The sequence below is a fragment of the Macrotis lagotis genome, chromosome 7 (assembly GCF_037893015.1).
Source record: "Macrotis lagotis isolate mMagLag1 chromosome 7, bilby.v1.9.chrom.fasta, whole genome shotgun sequence".
NCBI lineage: Eukaryota > Metazoa > Chordata > Mammalia > Peramelemorphia > Peramelidae > Macrotis > Macrotis lagotis.
This window is the reverse complement of record NC_133664.1, coordinates 78580-102379: the sequence shown is the minus strand read 5'-3', so window position 1 is coordinate 102379 and position 23800 is coordinate 78580. Positions and strand designations below refer to the sequence as shown.

The 23800-nt window shown below is 39.3% G+C and overlaps 1 protein-coding gene across 1 annotated transcript; it reads right to left on the bottom strand.

Annotated features, from left to right (window-relative positions):
• Positions 1-1108: 1108 nt before the first annotated feature.
• Positions 1109-23538, bottom strand: LOC141494285 (uncharacterized). Its single transcript, XM_074195338.1, has 5 exons — positions 23314-23538; positions 22661-22930; positions 12213-12339; positions 10684-10779; positions 1109-6495 (listed from the first exon to the last, which is right to left on the bottom strand). The coding sequence occupies exons 1-5, from the start codon at positions 23329-23331 to the stop codon at positions 4574-4576; spliced, it is 2433 nt and encodes an 810-aa protein (XP_074051439.1). The 5' UTR covers positions 23332-23538; the 3' UTR covers positions 1109-4573.
• Positions 23539-23800: the final 262 nt, after the last annotated feature.

Sequence of the window (23800 nt, the reverse complement as noted above, 5' to 3'; positions counted from 1 at the left end):
TTCCTCTCCTACTTTCCTATAGGGTAAGATAGATATCTATAGCCAATGGAATATGGAATATCTTTGCTAAGTAGGCCTCTGCTACCAGGTTGGAGAAGGCACTGACCCAAGTTTCAGGGCTCTTGTGCAGTTATTTTCAGGGATACTTCTAGGGACCTTTAAGCTTTCAATTCTTTCAAGGTGGTATGATCTAAGAAGAGGTGTTTACTACTCTCTTGGCCTGTGATTGACCACAAGCATGCTTTTCTGCCCTAGAGAGGATCCCTGCTCCTCAGTGATCCACAAGGTCTTATGTGCTAGGGTACCTCCTTTCTATGGGACTGGTACCCAGAATTGTGACCCAGATCTGAGTATGAGTAAAGTATCAGAGTCCTACTCCTAGTGCCAGGAAAAAGACTCCTGTAATAGTCTTGTGATCAATTGTTAAACCTACTTACCATCTGAAAGAATTGGACTATAAGGAAAACTGAATATCACAGAAACAATGCTTTTGAATTCTGATGATGAAGACTTTTGAGAGACCTTTGAACAGCAATGAGATTAAATTTGTCAACGCTAGAAATTAATTTAGGCTATTCACTGGAAAATCAACTACTGAAGCTGAAATACTTTGGCCATAATGAGAAGACAGGATTCACTGGAAAAGACACTGAAGCTGGGGAAGAAGGAAAAGGGGATGGTAGAGGATGAGCTAGATAGATAGTATCATGGAAACAAAGAACTTTTAGAAGAATCCTTTAATTCCTTACCTATTCATAGCCCTAGATAAAGTACCACAATTTTAGGTACTTGTAGTAGGTATAAGTACTATGAGTCGGCATCATCCAGGCTCTTCTTATCACAGAGAGAATAAGGTTGATCAGCACAAGGTCTCTTGGATTGGAGAGAAAGGAATCTGCCTCTCACTGGGCAGTTTCAGGACATATTCTCCAAGCAGTTTTGGCTCTTATAACTAGTGCAGGTAAAAAGGGCAGGGAAGTTTTGCCATCCATGTCTTCAAGGCTTCAGATTTCCATATATGACAGAGCCCTTGAGGGAGCCCAGAGGAACATTTGCCCTCAAATGATTGGGACATCACCCCTTCATAGCACTCACAGTGCTGCAGGGCTTCAGAAACCAGCAGTATTGGAGTGTGCTTCTGGATCCCGGATCTCAGGTTATCCTAAATCTAGTATTGTTATATATAATGGTGTCCCAAGAACTCATATAGGGAATGTGAGATGTGACTATTCAAGTCACCCAGACCACTGAGGACCTCATTCTGGGAGCAATTAGTGTCTTCCAAGTCCCAATAGAGCACTCTATACCCTTCCCCATAACTGACATCCTAATATTTCAACTGGAAAACTGGATCAAACCCAAGATATTAGTGTTGACCATAACTAAAGCCATTTGGAACCAATATCCTTACCTCTCCCATGAGACCTGCTAAGACCTCACAGTATAATTGTAGGCCAGGGACACAATGTTTGCATCCATGCTATTACAAAGGATTTCCCAGCTGAAGGGGTGATGATCCCCATAGTCTTTCAACTCACCAGAAATCAGACAAGGCTGCATGGAGGCTAACTGTGGATTCTGAGAATCTGAACAAAGGTGTTCCTCCAATTGAAGCCCCATGATCCAAAATTATAGAAGTGATAGAAGACATTCAACCCCCTGGGCTGCTCTTGGTTTACAGTACTTGACTTAGCTAGTACATTTTATTCTGTGCCCATATCCTCAGACTTCCAATTCCAATTTGGTTTTACATTTTCTGCATAGGATATGCCAACAGATTTTGCCACCAACAATTGAGGATCTCTGGGTACTTCCCAGATGGAAATATATGGATGATATGATAGAGGAGTCTGTTCCTGCCCTTACCTGTGCAAACCTATACACAGCTACAGTTGGACATCTGAACTATCATGGTTGGGCAATAGCCCCCCATAAAATACAAACTCCTTCAAAGTTGTTTATCCTTCATTCTTGAAGAGGACCATGACATAAAGCAAGTGATACCATGACTTGCAAATGAATTGGATGTAAGTGAAAGAGGACTGTTCAAAGTCACCAACCTCACTTTCTTTTCCTGGTAAGATTGTTAGTCCCTGCAGCCTAGGGACTGATATTTTTTATATTTGTATCAGTGAAAAATTAATATATTGCCTCTGATTTCTACTGTATGGATTTTAGAGTATAAGAGATTTTAGGCTATGTTGATTATAATGGTTCCCATCTGCCTGAACTTAAAAATGGGTTTCTCCTACTTTGTATTGACTGAAAGGGAAAGACATAATCACTCATATTCTGGGATATTTCCTTACTAACCAGTTTTTATCTCGGATGTGTTCTCAATCAACAACACACCAGCTTAAGCATCATCCCCACCTACCAAAGACAATTATTAAGGATGGTTTGATCTCTCCCAAGGACTTGGCATATGGTAAATGCTGTGGGTGACAGGAATAACAAAGTATCACACTTGGCTTGGTGTTTGAGTTGGCTGGCAAGCAAGTTTGCTGCACTGATGAAGACTGAAGGAATAAGGATAAAGTATATCTATGCTCCACTCAAAAGGAGGGGAGAGTCTTTCAGGCAAAAGGGGATTTGGAGGAGACATTGTCAGAGCTGGCTGGGGTGCTAGGACACTCTGACCTGAATGAGCTGGCCAATTCTTGAAATTAGGGTACCTGTCTGAAGAGAGATTCTTGTGAATGGGGTCAGTCACTGAGTGGGGAGCATGGTTCGCAGGTCCTTTAATTAGTGAGTTAATTCAAGATGGAGGAAGCAAGGTTCAGTTTGTGATCCAGTGCTTAAAAATGGGTATTGACTATTCCACCCAATCTTCATTTTTGTTGTTCAGTAATTTCTGAATCTTCAGTAAAGTTCTCTCTGTGACCCTATTTGGGGTTTTCTTGGCAAAGGTACTGGAGTGGTTTGTCATTTCCTTTTCCAGCTCATTTTTCAGATAAGGAAACTGGAACAAACAGGATTAAGACTTGCCCAGGGTCACAAAGCTACTGTATCTGAGGCTAGATTAAACTCAGGACAATGAGTCTTCCTGACTCCAGTTCCAGTACTCTTCACTTTACCACCTAACTCCTTTTCTTCTAGGTACATTGTCTCTTCTTTAAGTTGCCAATCTTGTTTCAGAAACCTGAAATTGGGTATCCTAGTGGATTACCCTGCCTCAAAACTCTTCCCCACTCCAATGCAGTCTCCATTTGGCCGACATTGATTTTCCTAAATTTGTTGTTCTGACCATGTCACTCCTCTATTCAATAAATTTCTTAGGATTGCATTCAAAATATTCATGACTTAGATATCACCTTCTTTTCTAGTCTTCTTTCCTTCCTGCCTCCTACCCACTGATGACACTCACCTTGCTCTTCAAGGAAGATCCTTATCTCCCAACTCAAGACATTCCTTGTTCTTATGTCTACTGCTTTCTTCCAAGTCCCATTTGCTAAAGGAAGCCTTTCTCACCCCTACTTAATCTGGGTGCCTTCATCACCCTTTTGAATCATATTTTATATATGCTACTTATATATCTGTTTACTGTCTCCCTTCCTCCCCCTTTAGACTATGAGCTACAAGATTGTCTCTTTTTGTACTAGCCTAAGCACAAAGCTTTATAGGTCCTTAATAAAGTTCCTCATTCCATTTATTTTAAAAGTGATTAATTTCCTCTACTCTTTCACAAACACCCTCTTGAGATGGGTATTATATGTCTCCCTTCTGCCTATTCCACACTTGGCATCCTCAAGCATCCCAGGCCCCCTCAAATTTTCAACTTTCCTGCCATTAACAGATTTTTTTCCCCCAACATACCAGGTTCTTCCATTCTTGAAGACACTTTTACTGGACACTAAAGGTCACTTTTTGGGCTATTGCTCAATAACCCTGAACAACTGGGAATGACAAAGCCATTTTTCACCATACAATGATACAAGATATTTCCAAGAGGTTCATAGTGGAACATGCATCCAACTCCACAGAAAGAACAGTTAGGTTCTGAAAGTAGATAGAAGCATAATTTTTACTTTATTTTTTCCAAGGTCCCCCCCCCACTTTTGGTCTATTTCTTCTTTCACAGTATGCCTAATCTGGAATTGTTTTATGTGATTGCACATATTTAACTTTTATCAAATTGCTTACAATTTTAGGAGGAAGGGAAGGAGAAAAATTTGAAACTCAAAATTTTGTAAAAGTGAATATAAAAGTATTTTTTTACATATAATTGGAAAAAATAAAAAATACTATTTTAAAAAGATTTCTTTCATGTTTGAATTCTATGGGAAATATGGCTGACTTGTTCCTGAAGGCTTGACCACACTGATTACATTCCCAAAGTTTCCTTCAGTGTGGATTCTCTGATGAACAATAAGACCAGCCCTCTCTGTGAAAGTCATTCTACATCGATAACATTCATGATTTTTCTCTCCAATTTGCAATCTTTGATGTACAGAAAGATTAGAGCTTATATCTCCTCATTGATGACATTCCTAAGGTTTCTCTCCAATGTGAATTCTCTGATGTTCAGCAAAGTTTTTTCTTTCAGAAGATTTTTTACACACTGATCACAATCCTAAAGTTTCTCTCCAGTGTGGATTCTCTTATGTACAGTAAGGCCAGCTCTCTGTGTAAAAGTCTTTCTACAATGATTACATTCATAAGGTTTCTCTCCATTGTGGATTCTTTGATGTACAGGAAGACTGGAGCTACATCTAAAAGTTTTTCCACATTGATTACACATATAAGGTTTCTCTCCAGTGTGGATTCTCTGATGCACTGTAAGACTGGAGCGGCATGTGAAAGTCTTCCCACACTGATTGCATTGATAAGGTTTCTCTCCAGTGTGGATTCTTTGATGATGATCAAGACTGGCCCTCTGTGGGTAAGCCTTTCCACACTGATTACATTTATAAGGTTTTTCCCCAGTGTGGTTTCTTTGATGTACAGCAAGACCAGATCTAGTTCTGAATGTCTTTCCACATTGATTACATTCAAAAGGTTTCTCTCCAGTGTGAGTTCTCTGATGTACAATAAAACTGCTCCTCTCTGTAAAAGTCTTTCCACACTGATTACATTCATAACGTTTCTCTCCAGTGTGGATTCTCTGATGTACAGTAAGACTGGAGCTGTATCTGAAAGTCTTTCCACATTGGTTGCATTCATATGGTTTTTCTCCAGTGTGAATTCTCTGATGATGATCAAGACTGGCCCTCTGTGTGAAAGCTTTTCCACACACATTACATTTATAAGGTTTTTCTTTAGTATGGGTTCTTTGATGTACTGTAAAGCTGCTCCTTTCTGTAAAAGGCTTTCCACATTGATTACACTGATATGGTTTCTCTCCAGTGTGGATTCTCTGATGTACAGCAAGATTGGTACTAGATCTGAAACCCTTTCCACATTGAGAACATTTATAAGGTTTCTCCCCTGTGTGGATTCTCTCATGTAAAGCAAGACTGGCCCTTTGTGTAAAAGCCTTTCCACACTGATTACATTCATAAGGTTTCTCTCCAGTGTGGATTCTCTCATGTAGAGAAAGCCTGGTACTGCATCCAAAGGTCTTTCCACACTCATTACATTTATAAGGTTTCTCCCCAGTGTGGATTCTGCCATGTAAAGTAAGACTGGCCCTTTTTATGAAAGTCTTTCCACACTGATTACATTCATAGGGTTTCTCCCCAGTGTGGATTCTCCAATGTTGAGTAAGGCTGGAACTGGATCTGAAACCCTTTCCGCACTGATTACATTCATAAGGTTTCTCTCCAGTGTGGACTCTCTGATGTACAGGAAGACTGGAGCTGTATCTGAAAGTCTTTCCACACTGATTGCATTCATAACGTTTCTCTCCAGTGTGAGTTCTCTGATGTACAGTAAGACCACCCTTCTGTGTAAAAGCCTTTCCACATTGATTACATTCATAAAGTTTCTCCCCAGTGTGGATTCTCTGATGTATAGGAAGACTGGAGCTACATCTGAAAGTCTTTCCACATTGATTGCATTCATAACGTTTCTCTCCAGTGTGGGTTCTCTGATGTACAGTGAGACCACCCCTCTGTGTAAAAGCCTTTCCACATTGATTACATTCATAAGGTTTCTCTCCAGTGTGGATTCTCTGATGTACAGCAATATCATTCCTAAATCTGAAAGTCTTTCCACATTGATTGCACACATAAGATTTCTTTCGGGTGTGAATTGTCTGGTGTAACATAAGGGTTGAGTGCTCACTAAAATTTTTGTCACATTTCTGATCCTCGTGTGTTTTTTCCCCCGTCTGAATTTTTTGATGGTAAATATGGGATGACTCTTGACTGAAGATTTTACCAGAATCATTATATTCATGTTTCTCCCCATTGTAGATTCTCTGATGTACAGCACAGATTTCTCTCCAAATGAAATCACAAGGACCATCACTCATGAATCCTTGCTTGTGAGTTTCTTCCACAGAAAGACTTAACTCTGAAGTAGTCTCCTTCATTTCAAGTTTGATCTCGCTTTCTGAAACAAACAATAAAAACATACATTCACAGTCATGTGTGTGTGTGTATATATATATATGTATATATGAACATATATCATTATATTCCCTTCCCTCCATTGTCAGAATGTGAACTGATTTACATTCTGCTTCTGGATTAAAGAGATGTCTTCAAACTTAAATGGGCATTGCCAACCATTTCAAAGTGCATCATACCCATAGCACGATTTTATTTATAAAGATTTGATCCTCAACAAACCCATGACACAGTCAGGGCTAGCATTCATTACATTCACAACTCAGGTCATGAACTCAGAATGGCTCAGAGTGACTTGACCTAAATCCTAGCAGTTGAGACAAGAACTCAAACCTTGTCTTCATAGATATTATACCATTTGATTCATATATACTAAATAACTATATTATTTCATAATCTAACATCTGTAAGCATATTGTAGTTTTAATGGTGATTGCTTTCTTTTTACTACAGTAACTGAGAGCATTTGATGAATGCTAACACTTTTTTTTTTGTATTTACCTGAGGCATAAGACATTTTGTTTTGGCTCAGTGTTTTTTTAGGATAGGCATTTACATTATTTCTTTTGAAAACTTTAATCTAATGATTCTGCTCACTAAAATTAAAATAAATTCTTTGTAATTAAACACAACCTTTAAAAACTCAAGGCATTTCCTGTGCCTGAAAATGTCTCATCTAGGAATGAGTTTGTCATCCTTTTGTAAGGAAGAGGAGAGTAATGCAGTGCTTCCTATTTAATGGCTTACAAAGCCCTTGGAGGTTCTAGACTGGTCAAAGGAATTTGCACTAAAACTTTATTATTGGCACCTTATGTAATAAAAAATAGCCCAATTTTGTTACAAAGATATTTTCCTCTGGGATAAGAAGTAGGTATATCTTTCTACAATGATTCTGAGCAGTCATAATCAGATATTAATGCTTTAGGGATTTACATCAATCTCTGGAAACATTCTTTCAGTTTTCTCAGCCTGATATCAAATTGTTTCCAAACTTCAGACTGAACATTCTTGTGGACCTTCACTGACTGTCTCTCACCAGAGTATTCTCTCATTCCTCAGATACCTTCTAATTGCAACTCATCAAAGCTGTAATCACCAGATCAATATCTTACTTGGGTTTGCATTCTTAGAGCAGAGATAGAAAATTCTTAGAAAAGCATGCTGGCTAGGCATGCACAAGTGGAGACCACAATGAATCACCATGGACCACCACAATCTTTCTATAAAAACAGACCTTAGGGGGCGGCTAGGTGGCATAGTGGATAAAGCACCGGCCCTGGAGTCAGGAGTACCTGGGTTCAAATCCGGTCTCAGACACTTAATAATTACCTAGCTGTGTGGCCTTGGGCAAGCCACCTAACCCCATTGCCTTGCAAAAAAAAAAACCAGACCTTAAAGTGTCACTCATTGCAATACTAAGGCATTTTCTGATTTCAACCTATCCTCCACTGAGGTTGCTATTTGTCTCCCTGGCAGCTTCTCAAAGGAAATGATTGGTAAGATGTTAGTCATTAAATAGAGTGTATATCCAGTTTGCTGAAGGTAGAAAAAAATGAAAGTTATGTTTGAAGAAATTCTATCTTTACAAAGGTGGCTTCAACTATAAACATTGTACATTTATACTCCTTGTCATAAGTAAGAAGGGGAAAAAAAATCTCTTCTATAGTCACCAGAACTTCAATGGATTTCCAGAGCTTGTCCAGTTCTCTTATTTTCTACCTCATACATGTGTCCTTTCACAGTATTCTGTCTAGATCAGCTAAGCATGAAGTTTATGATTTTTCTCAAACCACCTCCTTATTTGTATAATAGACAATGTGTTTCTTGATAGCAAGATAGTCTTCTGCCTGCTTTTGTCTCCTTAGTAGGGGTTAATAGTAGATGTTAAACACAGAAGGTGCTCAATGGATATTTATTGATGGACTACCTGGGCCCTGGGCTGACCCCAGGTCAGGCTCTAAACATTCCTGAATTCTGGTCTCTCCCCTAGTTGTCAAATGCTTTGGTCTTAGCTGTGTTTTTGTCTCTTTCTTGCACCTAATCACTTTTTCAGGTTCTAACCCAAATGGAACCTGCCCAAACTCAATACTGAAGATCACAAAAACTTCTAAGTTCCTAAGGGGTCTCCTACTATAGAATACCTGAGAATTTCTACCTCCCAGCTCTGTAAACTGAAGTGATCATTAATCTGGGCATTATTCTACAAAAACAGGTCAGAGATTAAACTCCAGAGCTCAACAAAGTGCCTTGGGCTGATGATTTAGGCAAGGTTTAGCCTTGGATGACTTCAGTATAAGGCTGCAGCTTTCACTCCTCATGTGCTGCTGAATGAGAGAGAGGAAATCAGAAAACCAGGCTACCTGGGGCCCCCCCTACAAATTTTGATACATCATCTCAGCTGGGCTCTCTTGTGGCAAGACAATCCTTTGCCATCTTCCTATCTGCCCTCCTTTTCCACTCCCCACAGCGGCTTTTCCAAAGTCCTCCCCAAACCTCTCTTATATCTCACTTCTACTCCTCCCTCATCTTCTCACCTGAGAACCTGGCCTCTTATCTGGAAATATGTCTAGAGCTCTCTTGTTCTTTTCATCTCATATAAACCAGATGCCTGCTTTTCCTGTTTGTTCAGTATCAGCTGAAAAGATTTTGATAAACAAATCTCTTTACATGTGGAAATAATCCCATTCCATCCCATCATCAACCTCACTTCATTCCCTCCTATTGTATCCCCATTTTATACTAATTATCACTTTCTAACTAATGTCTCTTTTTCTGTTGCCATTTCTCTCTAATCCTCCACATATCCTCATTTGACCCATTAATCCCCATGAGATATTGCCCAATCTGTTTCCTCCATTCCTTGGTTCAACAGCTAGAGATGATCATCTCCACCTAGTGTTTCCAACTCCTTTCCCTGACTTTCCTTGTAAACTTTCTGCAGTTTAGAACCTAATTTCACTGTGTTTCTGAAAGTTTTCTTGCTAAATCTGAATGGCTATTTTTTGATCCTCTCCCTTCTTGACTTCTCTGCAGGTTTTGCCACTGTCAGTAATTTCCTTTTTGGACACTGTCTTCTCTAAGTTTAGTGATTTTCTTCTACCATATCTAAAATGAAACTCATTCTCTTGCTCCAACCAAGAAGCCCCCCCAACAAGAGCCTAGTGTCATAAAGGAAGTGGCGTGTGTTCCTCACACCTTCACACTCCTGACCTCCATGTTCAGTTGGTTGCAAAGTGACAGGCTTTTCTCTGCTCACACTGTCACTGTCTTGGTTGAGGACACCATCACCTCACACTTGAAGTATTTCAAGCTATTAGTTGACCCAGCTACTTCAAGTCTCCCCCAGTTCAGGCATTTCTTCACTGATCATCAAGTTTATCTTTCTAAAGCTCTAACCTGACTATGTCAACAACCTCCAGTGACTCCCCAGAAAAAGGATCAAATATAAATTCCTCTCTAGGAATGTTGAAGCACCACTTACCTTTCTCCTACTCTTTCAGTCTTCTTTCACCCTATTCCCCCCCCCCCCCTGCCCCCATAATGACTATAATCAAGTGGTCAGGGCCTCCTTTCAGTTCCATGAACAGGATTTCCTCCCAATCCCCCAGGTAGAGCTCATCTTCCACAATCAGCCTTTTCCAGTCCTCCTCCACTTTATGTCCTTCCTTCTCTTGACCAGCACCAATTCTCCTGTCCATCCTGGGTTTTTACATAGTTACTGGTGTATTATTTGCCCCACAAGACTGTAAGCTCTCTGAGAGCAGGTCCTTGCATTTCTTTATGTGCCCAACAATTAAGATCTGGCAAACAGCAGGCACATAATGAATGAATGGTGACTTGAAGAAGGTCTAATAAAGAGCTCATGTTGGATAGCCTAACCACTTTATACACTTTCAGGAAAGTTCCATATCTCCAAATTCTAAGCAATAACTTCTTATAGAATCAAAGACTGATCAGTGGAGGGAGCTGAAAGGCCATGGATTTCAACTTCCTCATTTTACAAATGGAAAAACTGAGGCTGTTCACTGGTTCAGGGAATTGCCCAGGTACAAATCAGAAAAAGAAATCCAAGGCACATCATCCTGCCCTGAAATCTAGCACTTGTTTCACCACAAGCCAGAGAAACCTCTTGGCATCCTAGCTCTCATCCACCTGCCTTCACCTCACTTACCTGGCCAGCGGCTCCACAGGCCTTCTTGCTCCAGCATCCAGGGAACTCCCCTCTGCTCAAAGTAAGAGATCACATCTTCTCTGGGAACTGGAACACCTGGGCAGGAGGAATCAGTTGGGGATGAGATTGGAGCAAAACTTGTAACTGAGTTCTCTTTAGGGAAAGTGCTATGGACAGAGCTGCTCCATTTGAAGAATCACTCTATTATGTTCACACAGGAGTCTGCACTCACCCTTTGATGCTTACCAGGTTATCCAAAATAAGACATGCCACTTTTTCCTGTTGTGACTTTTTCCTGATAAACAGCCAAATCCCCCCTCTGTCCCTCATCCTGTAATGCCCCATTCTGGCAGAAACTCCTAACCTCAAAAAGGGATCAAAGGATTAATGTGCCAGATGAACTCTGAGTCCCAGCAACAGGGACCTCAGGGAGTCAGCTTTTGATTTGGTCCCTCCCCTAGCTCCTCACTCCCTGAAACCTTGTATACTACTATTTGGGGTGTGTTGGCTTCTTTGAGTGAGAGTCTCCTGCTGGTGTACTCCAGAACCCCGAGTTGGTCCAAATTCTGACACTTGACCAGTCTGTTATTCTTAGCAATGGCAGGGGCATGCAAGCAAGAACCACAAGATGGTTCCCAGAACCATAGCATTTATTTTGGGGAGAGAGATAGGGTAGATGATCATGGAACCAGGTTAGGAAAATTTCACCTTGGTGTACCTTCTTCATAAAAAGATGAAATCACTGCATAGTTTCCATTCTCTAGAAATCCTAGGTAGCTGGTTATACAGTGGAGAGAGCCCCAGGCCTGGAGGGAGGTATGCTTGAATTTTATTCTGGCCTAAGATAATTACTAGCTTTGTCCCTGGACAGGTCCTTTAACTTCTGTTTGTTTCAGCTTCCTCAGCTTTCAAATAGGGATGATAATAATGTCATCTCACTTGGAAGGTTATGGAGAGATGAAGTGACATAATATTATCAAGAAAATTCTTGGCCCAGCCCCTAGTAAATAGTAGATATATATGTATAAATCCTTATTCTGTTCCCTTCCTTTCTCATCATCTGGGCTAGAATTTTAGGAAAATATGAAGGAAAATTAAGGTCAAACCTGTTTCCCTGGACACATGTAGGAGCTGGTAGCCACAAATGGATGCTTGTTAAAAAGAATATTATAACAAGGATCCCTATGTCAAGGAAAAACAGATTGGCAGCAAAATTCAAGTTCAGATAGAGGCCAGATTAAATAACCTGAGATTAGGACCACATCTGAGATGTTTCTACATTGCTTGGATCTTTGACCTAAAGCAACCTAGAATTGGAAAGAGATATTTTCATTAGCAACAAAGGAAACCCTCAGGTTCCTATCATACAAAGCAGACTTTTTAGAGGAAAACTAGGCAGCAGGAGGACTTTGTCTCTTCGACAAAGGAGATCAGTATTTTTCCCTTTCTAATAACTAATAATACTCCAAATCATGAATGAAGGTATTCTCTTCGATTGCAGACTCAGTTACCAGAGAAAGTGTCCTTACCCAGAGACAGCAGGTTCTGGGCATTCTCCAGCATGACCTCCTTATACAACTCCTTCTGAGGATTGTCCAAGAGGCTCCACTCCTCCTGGGTGAAGTCCACAACCACATCCTTGAATGTCACAGTCTCCTAGACCATCAAAAGTTATGGAAAAAAGAGTGGAAAGACTCTTCAGAATTAAATAGTCCAATCCTCATCAATTTACAGGTGGAAACTAAAGCACAAAGAAAGGATTTACCGAAAGGTCATTCCCTTCATGAGAGTCAGAATCAACTCTAGATACCACAATGAGCAAGGGCCTGTTGGAATTTTGAGAAAAGCATTTGATAGAATCAGTTGGAATAAAGCTGAGAAATTCCTTGCTACAAAATGTGTCTCCCTATGGAATCAGAGCAAAAGATTGTATTCTAATTTCAAGGTGTATGATCTGAGACGAAAAGGTGAAATGAAATTTCTTCCTTATCCGAACTGAGATAAGGGACATGTTCTTTTCTGTGAAGAATTTGTGGGAAGCTGGCAAGCCCAGGGTATTCTGGGGGGAAAAAGTTTTATGTGATCACTTAAAAGAGAAAAAGTTAAAGAAAAGATCAAGTTTGTTTCCTGAAAGACTAGAATAAAAGTTTTATTTAAATGAAAACATGAAGAGGATTCACAGTAGACCTATTTAACAGAATCTAGACTGTATTACATGGCTAAGAGTTATCTGTTGTTACATTGAGGGTTTAAAGTCATGCTGGGGAGGACGTTTCAGAGAAAAAAACTGCTTATACTTTTGCTTTATGATTGCTTTGATTTGTCTATGGTGCACATTCCTTAATTACAATATTTATATAGAAAAAGAGTAACTTTGATGGAGAAATATACATGTAGAATTCTAGAAACTTGGGAGAATAAGAATGAGTTAAGGGTTCGATTGATGGGTCACACACAGAACCTGATCCTTTGGAAAGGTCATCTATATTTCCAACCTACTAAGGCACAATGCATGTTTGACCAGTGGGTTTGGATTTTGATGGTCTTCCACTTGATTTTCTTCCATTTTCATCATAAGTTTCACTTCAGAGAAGAATTTTTAAAAAATATTTATTTAAACTTAAATACAAAAAGAGAAGAGAGAAAAAAGAATATTTCTATGTACACAGCAGAAGATTCATATAAAATAAAATTTTCATTTTCCCCAAAATATATGTAATAAATCCTACACATTGTTTCAAAGTAACCCATCTTTTCTGTGCTTCTTTCTGGGTTTTGTTTTGCTGTGTGTTTTTTATTGTATTTTTTCTTCCTTCCTTCTCTCCTCCCCAACCAAGCCCCAGAGAAGGCTTCAATTAGATAGGAATATATGTACATATACATACATACCTATAAATATGTACATATACATACAATACCCATAAATACCTATAATTTATCTTTTAATATATAATACCACACACACACACACACACACACACACACACACACACACAAAAACAAGATCATCCTTGCATATTTCCATTTGTCATTTCTTTCTTTGGAAATAGAAAGCATCCACCTTCATAGGTCTAAACTAACCAGCTCATCATCTCTTATATCACAGCAGTATTCCAACATAATCATATCCTGTCTGAAAGACTGTCTATGAAAATATTTTCTCCTAATTTTCTGCCTTTCTTCTAATCTTGGGAACATTTAGTTTTATTTATATAAGAAATAAAGTTATCCCTTCCAAATCACAACTTTCCCAGAAGTACTCTCCACATATCATAGGTCAGTATAAGAAATTAATGGGGAATTTTGGGGAGTTTTGTGAAAACCTGAAGAGGTCATATAAAGATGACACAGAAAAAGTTTAGGACTCTGCAAATATATACAAACTATAGCAACATATTTTATCTTTTAGTACCATAACAATTTAGACTTTTTCTGGTCTGAAGGGAGGGCCAAAAGTTATATATGGATTTTTCCCAATTGAAAGGGTGATGAGTGATATGAAAATAATCACTGTAACTGAAATTAATCATTTTACACTTCAACAATGCTCTCATCTTCTAATATAGTTTAAAGTCTGGTACTGCTGAATATAGTTTAAAGTCTGGTACTCCTTCCTTTACATTTTTTCCCTTATTTCTTTGAAATTCTTGACCTTTTATTAATATTTTTTTAACTCAGTAAAACAATTTTTAGTAATATGATTTCAATGATATTGAATAAATAGATTAGTGAGGTTAAATTGTAATTGTATTATATTGACTTTACTCATGAACAATATTTCTCTAGTTAAATCTGACTTTTTCTGTAAGAGCATATTATATTTATGTTCATGTACTCTTAGGTATCTTATACTCTCTATTTTAAATGGTCTAAAACAATACTGAATCATATTGATGTTATATAGTATGGATCCCTAATTTTTCTCTATTAAATTCTCTTCTCTATTAATAATTTCTCTATAAATTAATTCTCTATTAAAATTAATCAATTTTAACATTTTCTAAGATCATGATTACTACCCTTGCTTTTTTTTTACATAATAAATTCTACTCTAGCTCTTTATTGCATCTCTATCTCTCATTCTTATGGTGTTTCCTGAAAGTAACAAATTGCTGAATTCAGACTTTTAATCCATTTCCATTTTATGGGTAAATTCATCCTTTTCACATTATAATTACTTGTGTATTTCACTCCATTCCATTTTTCCTTACTATCCTCACCCTATTTACAGTATTCTGTCTTATTTACTTCTGTTACCTTGCCTTCCTAATCCTTAATTTACCCATCACCCTAAGAGTTCCTCCCTAATCCTCTTCCCCACCCTATCTTAATCTAGTCATCTTTATAAGTTTTTCCCCTTAACCCCTTCCCTTAATTTTTACTCTACACACTTTTCTAAAAGTCCCTCCATTTTTCTCCTTCTGTAAATTTATCAGATTAGTATAACCTTCCAGATGTATTTGTTCCCTCTTTAGCCCATTTCTGACAATAAAGCTCCTGCACTATCAGACCTCTCTCCCCCAACTTGCTTCTTCCATATCAATTCTTTCTTCTCTGGTTCATTTATATGAGATAATCACTCCTTTTTATCTCTTCCTACAGTTTTTTTTAAAAGAATCACATCATCATATACAGTTCAGCCCAAACCTTTCTTTTAATTAACCTAAATAACAGTCATAAGAGAACTGATAACATTTTCATATATTAAAAAATAAACAATTTGACCCTTGAGTCCCCTATAATTGGTCTTTAATGTTTATCTTATATTCCCCCTGGAGCTTATCTGTTGAATTTTCCATTCATTTAGGCTCTGGGTTTTTCTTTAAAAATATTTGACTCCTTATTATTTTACATCTATTTTTTGTTCCATTTTGTTAAACTCAGACCCGCAGGATGGCTCACCTTAGGCAGAATTGGGAGTGCCAGTGCTCTCTGAAACATATTCCTCCATTCCCTCCTTATTTCTCACTTTTTTTTTCCAAATTGAATTATTAATTTAACCACTACCTCTCTTGAGGTTTACAGTCTTGGTGTTTTTTTTTTCTGGAGATGATCTGTGAATTCACGAATTTGAATTTCATTTTCCATGTTCAGAAACTTATGGCCAGTTCCTTCGTTTCCTTTCTAATTGAGTCCATTTTTTTTAACCAGTTAGGTTTTTTTGAAAGACCTATAGCTCTTAGGCTATTCTACCTGAGTTCAACATATCTTGCTTTTATAAGGACATATTTTCTCTTAATGTTATTATTCTTTGCTTCTTTTATAAGTTGTCTTCATATTTGTGTATTTGCTTTCCCAATTTATTTTTCTCTCTTTTGTTTTCTTTGAGGAGGCTTGGCAGGGCAAAATCAGTTTTCCACCATGCCTCTCAACTGGGTACCTTCTTTCCATCTCCAGCCCTTTATTATCAGGACTTTTAGCTACACTAAGGTCTCAGAAAGAGAAGAGCAAACAGGGGAGTGGATAAAGAGGAGAGGAAAGAAGCTAAAGAGAAAGGAAAGTACTCTTACCTTGGAAATGGGAGGCAGAGAAAAAGAGATATCAGATAATTAGTGGTGCCATGAAGCAGAGAAGGAGAAACTAGATAAAACAGGAAGAGAAGAAGGATAATGAAGAGAATGACATAGAATTCTCCTTGGAAGGGGGCACAAACATGGATGAAATTAAAAATCTAATGAGCAGGACTAGTTGAAGGGAAGAGAGAAAAGGAATCTCCAGGAGGTACTGAGAGATATAAAAGAGAAGGAAGAAATTAATAAACTCAAAAATTTTAAATGAAATCCTATCACAACTTTAGTGAATTATCCAAGAAATCATTCATTATGATCAAGTGGGATTTATACCAAGGATGCAAGGGACAGCTCAACATTAGGAAAACGATGAACATAATTAATCAAATTAAAAAACAAAACCAAGTCATCTCAATAGATGCAGAAAAAGCTTCTGATAAGGTATAACATTTTTATGCTAAAAATCCAATTAAAATATAGGTACAATGGGACCTTTTTCAATATAAAAAATATCTACTGAAAACCAAAGTATCACATGAAATGGGAATCCATTAGAATCTTTTCAAATAAATGCAGTAATGAAGCAATGATTACTACTCTCTCCACTATTATTTGTTCTATTTATGGAAATGCTAGCATTAGCAATAAACCAAGAGGAAGATATTAAAGGAAGAAAGATTAAAAAGAGCTCAAACTATCTGCTGATGATATCATGGTTTCCTTGGAAAATCCTAAGGAACAAGGAAAGATAACAAATGAGACAATAGCTTTAAGCAAGTTGCAAGTTACAAGATGAATCCTCAAAAGTCAATAGCATTTCTATATAATAATAATAAAAATAATAATAAAATACAAGAAGAAATAATTGAAAGAGAAATCCCATTTCAAATAAGTAAAATATGCATGTAATAACATCTGGGAATTAACTTTTTAAAGAGTTACATATATTCAATTACAAAGAAGTCCTTAGGGAAATGAAGGATAATCTAGATAGATGGGAAAATATTCAGTGCCCAAGACTAGACTGTTTCAATATAATAAGAAATGACAATACTACCCAAAATAATTTACTTTTAATGCTATACAAGTTTTGGGAATGGCTTTTATAAAAGGTAAACTGAGGCAGTTCTCAAAAAGCTATCATTTATTAATAGTTTGATAATAATGGTTCAAATGGTCCTGGCTTTGGTTAAAAGACCCTAATTGAAGATGTGACTCATTTTTATGAGTGTTGAAGAACAGAAATCCTATCAATGGTTAGGATCATAGGGATGAAGGCTCATCATTGGTTATATCAAATAAAGCAGACATAACTCCCTCATCCCATGAGAACCATCCCCTCTATCTCTAAGGAATGCTTTGGTAAATTTATGGATCCTAGATGCCCTCCAAGGTAGCTGATGAGGACCCAGGTGTGGTAGACTTACTGGCCACTGTGGGATTAGACATCTAAATTTTTAAAGATGGGACAAGATCTTCTCAAAGATCCAAATGTTTTCTCAGAATGCTGAGAAGAGAGTATTTCTTTTAACCAGAGAGCTTAAGCCTTGAGGGGGTGATAAATGATTTGATTAAGGCCTTATATTCCATCCCTTTCAGTATTAATAAGTTCAATGTGATTTCATAAGGGTTTAATCACTAATAGTACAAGTTAGTAGGTAAAACACTCATTTCTATACAGTGTACATTTACTAACTAGAATAAACATGTATTAATATATATTTTACATAAAATCACAGAAAAACTTGTTATGATAGGTTCTTATAATAAACTGCATAAACTTTAATCCAATGTTCACCACTTAGTCATCAGTCAGGAAGCTTACTTCTACAGTCACAAGAATGCTGACAAAGATATCTACATTTTTTTTCTACCCAAATTCCGTGTCTATGGTGGGACTGGGGGTGGTAGGGAGGTGAGATCCAAAAAAGTCCCCCAATTTGTCTTGGTGTCTATATAATATCTACACAACTCCTTTTGCCTAACATGAGGAGAAACTTATCCATCTTATGATTAATTAGTTATTGGAAATATCCTATGCTTCACCCAACCTGATATACCCCTTTTTTCCTTGCTGATCCAATGTTTGTGGCCCTCAAAAACAAAATATCAACCCCAGTGGTATTGTGTATTTTATTTTGCCTCTTTAGAAGTGTCTGAGTAAGGTTCTGGAGACCAGAAGCATTTGGGATCATAAGGAAGCTCTGAGATCCACTTCATTAACACTTTAATAAAGTGCTTTTGACTGAAAAGTCTGCCTCATTTTCTTTTATTGTAGGTTGGGCAATTTTGACCCCCATAAGAGAAAGAAAAAGACCAAATTTGGCCTAGATGAGCTACACCTTCAGAACTCAAACTACATTGTAAAGCAGCAGACCTCCAAACCATCTGCTATTGGTAGACAGAAAGATAAAGTAATGGGAAGGGAAATAGATACTTTGGAAAGCAAAAAAATTATAAAAATGACAAAACTGAAAAATGGTTCTTTGAAAAGTCTAATAAAAATTGATAAAATCTTTAAAAAGAGAGCAGAAAAATCAATCAGTAAAATAGCAAATGAGAAAGATAAAGAAAATCACAGAAAAAACAATAAAAAGGTTAATGAGAACATTATGCAGTTTGATACTAAAGAAACAGATTCTTCCCAAAACAGTCCAACTATCAGAAGAGTAGAGAGAGACCCTAAATAACCTGATCTCAGGTGTAAAAGAAGCAAAGGAAAAAACCTCCAGGTGTTGAGAGCTTCCCAGGAGAACAGTTAGGACCTAGAGTTCACAAATAATTTCCCCAGATAAGAAAATATCTCACCAAGACAAATATAGATCTAATATCCAAACCAGGGAAAGTCAAAACACAGAAAGCAAATTCTGAGACAGCATCAATGAACATTGCCCCCAAGGTGTTAAGCCAGATCCTATTAAAAAATAACCACACACACACACACACACACACACACACAAATAAAATTGTGCATATTTCTGGTACCAAAATGGTGGGGTGGGAACGAGACCCTCTGAAGCCCTCCCAAAATCCCCTCCAAACAAATAGAAAACCACCTCAGAAGTGGTCGGGGAGCAGGGAAGCAGCTCACTAGCTCAGCAGTTCAGCAGGGGAGAAGTGTAGCAGCAGCCTCTCACTCCAGGCACTTTCAGCAGGGCTCCCAGCCTGGAGCAATCCCCAGGAAAGCCCCCAGCAGACCCCCAAGAGAGGCAAGCCAGCGGTCTGTGTAACCTACCCCCAAAACCACATCCCCAGAACAAGGCCTTGACCCCATTGTAGACCAAGAGTGAAAACCACCTGGGACCTACCAGCAGGGAGCCTGTTTCCATAGCAACTCAGTAGCCGAGCTCCACCCCTCAGGCAGAGAGGCCTTGTTCCCAGGGCAGCAGCCCAGAGGCAGGGCTCCACCCTTGGGGGTCAACCAGCTGCAAGATTACTCCTCCAGAAAGACTGTCACCATAGCAACTCAGCATCAAGGCCCCCACCCTTCCGGCAGACCAGCAACAAAATTATTCCTACAGGACTTGCTAGCAGAGAGCCCTTATTTCCAAAGCAACCCAGAAGCAGGACCCCACCCCGGGGCAAACCAGCAGCTAAACCCTACACCCAGAGGAGGCTAACAGGGAAGCCCCATCCCCCTAAGTACAAGCCAGAAGGGAAGCCTATCCTACAGTGAAAGCAAGTTGTTAAGCCCATGAAAGTCAATAAGTCAAAAAAAAGAACAGGATTGTGGAGAACTGGAGACCAACTCTTTCATTCAAAACACCAACTCACAAAAAAGGCAGAAAAAAGAGCAAAAAACAAACAAAAAAAGCTTAACCTTAGAAAGTTTCCGTGGTGACAGTATCAAAGCATAAACTTAGAAAAGGCCAATAGTGTCCATACGGCTACATGTAAAACCTCAAAGTAAAATGCAGTTTGGTCTTAGACCCCCCCAAAAAAAATTACTGGAAGAGCTTAGAAATCACTTTAAAAAGCAAATTAGAGAGTAGAAGAAAAATTGGTAAAAGAAATGAGTTATGCAAGAGAATCATGAAAAATAAGTCAAAAGCATGGGAAAAGATACACAAAAAATTTACTAGAGAAAATGAACAGAGGTGGGCAAATGGAAAAATAACCAAAGTTCACTAAAGAAAATTCTTTAAAATTTAGAATTTAACAAGTGAAAGCTAATGATTTGAGACATCAAACTATGATAGAATATGATAAAAACAAAAAAATATGATAAAACAAAATCAAAAAAGTAAAAGAAAAATAGAACATGTGAAATTTCTCACTGACAAAACAAATGACCTAGAAAAATAGAACCAGGAGAGAAAATATAAGAATTATTGAACCACCTAAAAGCCCTGATTAAAAATAAAAAGTCTGAACATCTTTCAAGAAATTACCTAAGAAAATTGCCCTGATATATTAGAACCAGAGGGCAAAATAAAAACTGAAAGAATCTACTGATCACCACCTGAAATAGATTCCAAAATGAAAACTCTGAGGAACATCAAGCCAAATTCTAGAGCTCACAGATCGAGGAGAAAGTATGTGAGCTGTCAAAAAGAAACAATTCAAATATTGTGGAGTTTCATACATATTTATTTGGAAATTTCCACATTAAGGACCTTGAGGAATTAGAATGTGATGTATCAGAAGGCAAAGGAGTTGTTAGAATTACAATGAAGAATCACTTACTTATCCAGCAAAAAGTAAATATAAGCTTGGGGGGGGGATTAAGATTTAACAAATAGAGGACTTTCAAACATTCCTAATTAAAAGACTAGAGCTGAATAAATAATTAGACCTCCAAATACAAGTCTCAGTAAAAAAGAATCAAGAAAGAGAAAACATAAGAAAGACATTCAATAAGGGTAAATTGCTTATATTTCTTTATGACAAGATACTATTTGTAACTCTTGACTTTATTACAATAAGAGAAATTAGAAGGAATATATCTATATAGATATATACATACATACATAGAGGTTGTGGATATAAAGTGACTTTGATGGGATGATACTTGCCCAAACAAATAGAATAAAAATATGAGAAAGAAAGCATCAAAGAAGAAAAAGGAGGGGGGATATTGAATGGGGAAAATCATCCCACATAAAAGAAACTTGAAAGAACTACTATAATGGATGAGAAGATAGCAATGTAACAGACAAAATGTAAACACTATTCATTAAAATTGGCTCAAAAAGGGAATACACACTCAGTTGGATAGAAAAATCTATCTTAACCTATAAGGAAGCAAAAAGAGATGGGGATAAATAAAAGGGAAGGGATACTAGGGAAGAAAGTGATCAGAAATAACACTTGTAAGGAGAGAAGGGGGAGGGGGTTAAGAGAGAGATGAAGGAAGAAATAAGTGAAAAATAGCGTGACAGAAATGTACTTATTCTAACTACAAATATGAATGGGATGAATTCACTCAAAACAGAAGTAGATAGTAGAATGGCTAAAAACCAGAACCTTACAATGTGTTATTTACAAGAAACATATTTGAAGCAAAGAAAGGTAAGAGATTGGAGTAGAATCTATTTTGCTTTTGCTGAAACAAAGAAAGCTTGAGTAGCAATCACCATCTCAGACAAAGCAAAAGCAAAAATAGATCTAATTAAAAGAGATAAGGAAAGAAACCATCTTCCTGAAAGGTACCACAGACAATGAAGTCATATCAATACCTAAACATATATGCTCCAATGGTACAAACTGAAGATGTTGAACGAGTTGCAGGAGGAAATAGATAATAAAACTACATTAGTATGGGACTTCAAATGTCACTTCTCAGAACTAGATAAATCTAAGCAAAAATAAACAAGAAAGAAGTTAAGCAAATGAATAAAATTCTGGAAAAGTTAGATGTGATAAGTCTCTGGAGAAAAATGAATGGGAATAGAAAGGAATATACCTTTTTCTTAGCAGTATATGGCACCTACATAAAACTGACCATGTATTAGGACATTTAAAGCCCCACAACTAAATGCAAGAAAGCAGAAATAGTAATTCTTGTTCAGATCACAATGTTCAATAATAGACAATGAAAACAAAGATTACAAATTAATTGGAAACTAAATAATCTAATCCTAAAAACAACTGGGTCAAAGAACAAATCCTAGAAATGGAAAACAATAAGAAGACATCTGTAGAATATTCTTGGTGCATGTTGCCATTTGAGTGAATATAAGAATGACAGCAAACCCGTACTTTTATTCAGTCTGTCACCAACAAGGACCCTCACAATTCTTGCAACGGGATCAAATATGTGAAAATCTATCATGGGCATAGGATAGCACATAGTAAGTGCTGAGAATCAGCCCCAACCCCCTTTACATTCTTCTTACACCTCTCTCCTCTCCTCTTCTCTGCCTAAGGGATACCTGCCTCCTGGCTGATCCTAGACCAGCACCCCATGGCCCAACCACCCCTTTCCAAGGGCTCTCTCCCAGGTCTGGCAAAATGTACCTCCTCACCCTGGCCACTGGGCTTCTTCTGGTTTCAGCTAACATTTCACCTTCTGACAAAGTGATTTTCCTGGTCCAGGAAGCTGTGGAGCCTTCCCTCTCAGAGATGTCCCACTTCCCATGTGCAGAACTGGTTGGAGACTGCTGCTGATGGGCTGCCTCCCCGGCAGCCTGGGACCTCCCTGGGGGCAGGCTCTGTTCCTCTGTGGCCACTGAATGTTTGAACAGTGCAGGCACACAGTAGGGCCTTTCTAAATCCTTGCTGACTGGACCTAAGAACTGGCAAAGGAGAGGGATTTAGAGAGACCTGGGAAGGCTGGTGTGGACGGAGGCAGAAGGACGTAAGGGACACCAGGAGGCCAACGTCTGCTCTCCTGCCGGCCCTGCCGAGGGCTAGATTCGAGGAGGACTCCGGGGCTCTGCCCTGAGCGCCACACCTGGGAGGAGCAGAGGGACAAGTTCTGTGTCTGGGGAGGGGGCTTGGCGGCCACGAGGAGGGCACAGCCAGGCTCTGTGGAACGGGGGCTGAGGGGGGAAGGTCCCCCCCCAGAGCCTGTAATGAGAGGAGCTAAAAGCGGAGTCGGGGGGCGCTGGGTCTCACACCGGGACCTCCCTGGGGCAGTAGGGAGAGCGGCCTCGGCTCCCCGGGGGCCCGCACTCACCTGGCTGCCCGGGGCCATCCCCCCGGCTCCGGGGCCGGGTCCTCTGCAGACCGAGCCGGGAGGGGGGACGCGCCCCGAGATCCGGGGGGGCGGGGGTTCCCGAGGCTCAGGCCTGTCCTCCGACCTGCAGAGGGAGGGAGGGGGCTTCAGGTGGGCAGTGACGGGCCGCAGGGGGTCCCAGGGCCGCCCCCGCCCCGCCCCTGCGGCCCTTCCCCAACTTCACCCACCCTGGGGTCTGCGGGAGGGAGGCCGGGGCGGCCCCCGAGGCCTCCTGGGACGCCCCCAGCCTGGGCTCGGGGTCCCGACGGGAAACTGGCGCCGGGCCGGGGGCGGATGGGGGCCCGCCCAGAGCCCCGGGGCCGGGGGGACGCGGGGGGTGGCAGGGCGCGTGGTCCGGCCCCTCTGGGCAAAGTCGGAAGTTTGGGGAAGTGTGGCCGGGGGGCCCGGGGGCCCGGGGCCCGGGAGTCCGCGCAACAGTGGGGGGCGC

Excerpts from the sequence above, each read along its gene's own strand:
- LOC141494285 (XM_074195338.1), bottom strand. Across the intron at positions 12,340-22,660 it reads GAAGAAGCCCAGTGGCCAGG|GAGACTGTGACATTCAAGGA; the intron begins GTGAGGAGGTAC and ends TTGATGGTCTAG. Across the intron at positions 6,496-10,683 it reads CCTGTGGAGCCGCTGGCCAG|AAAGCGAGATCAAACTTGAA; the intron begins GTAAGTGAGGTG and ends TGTTTGTTTCAG.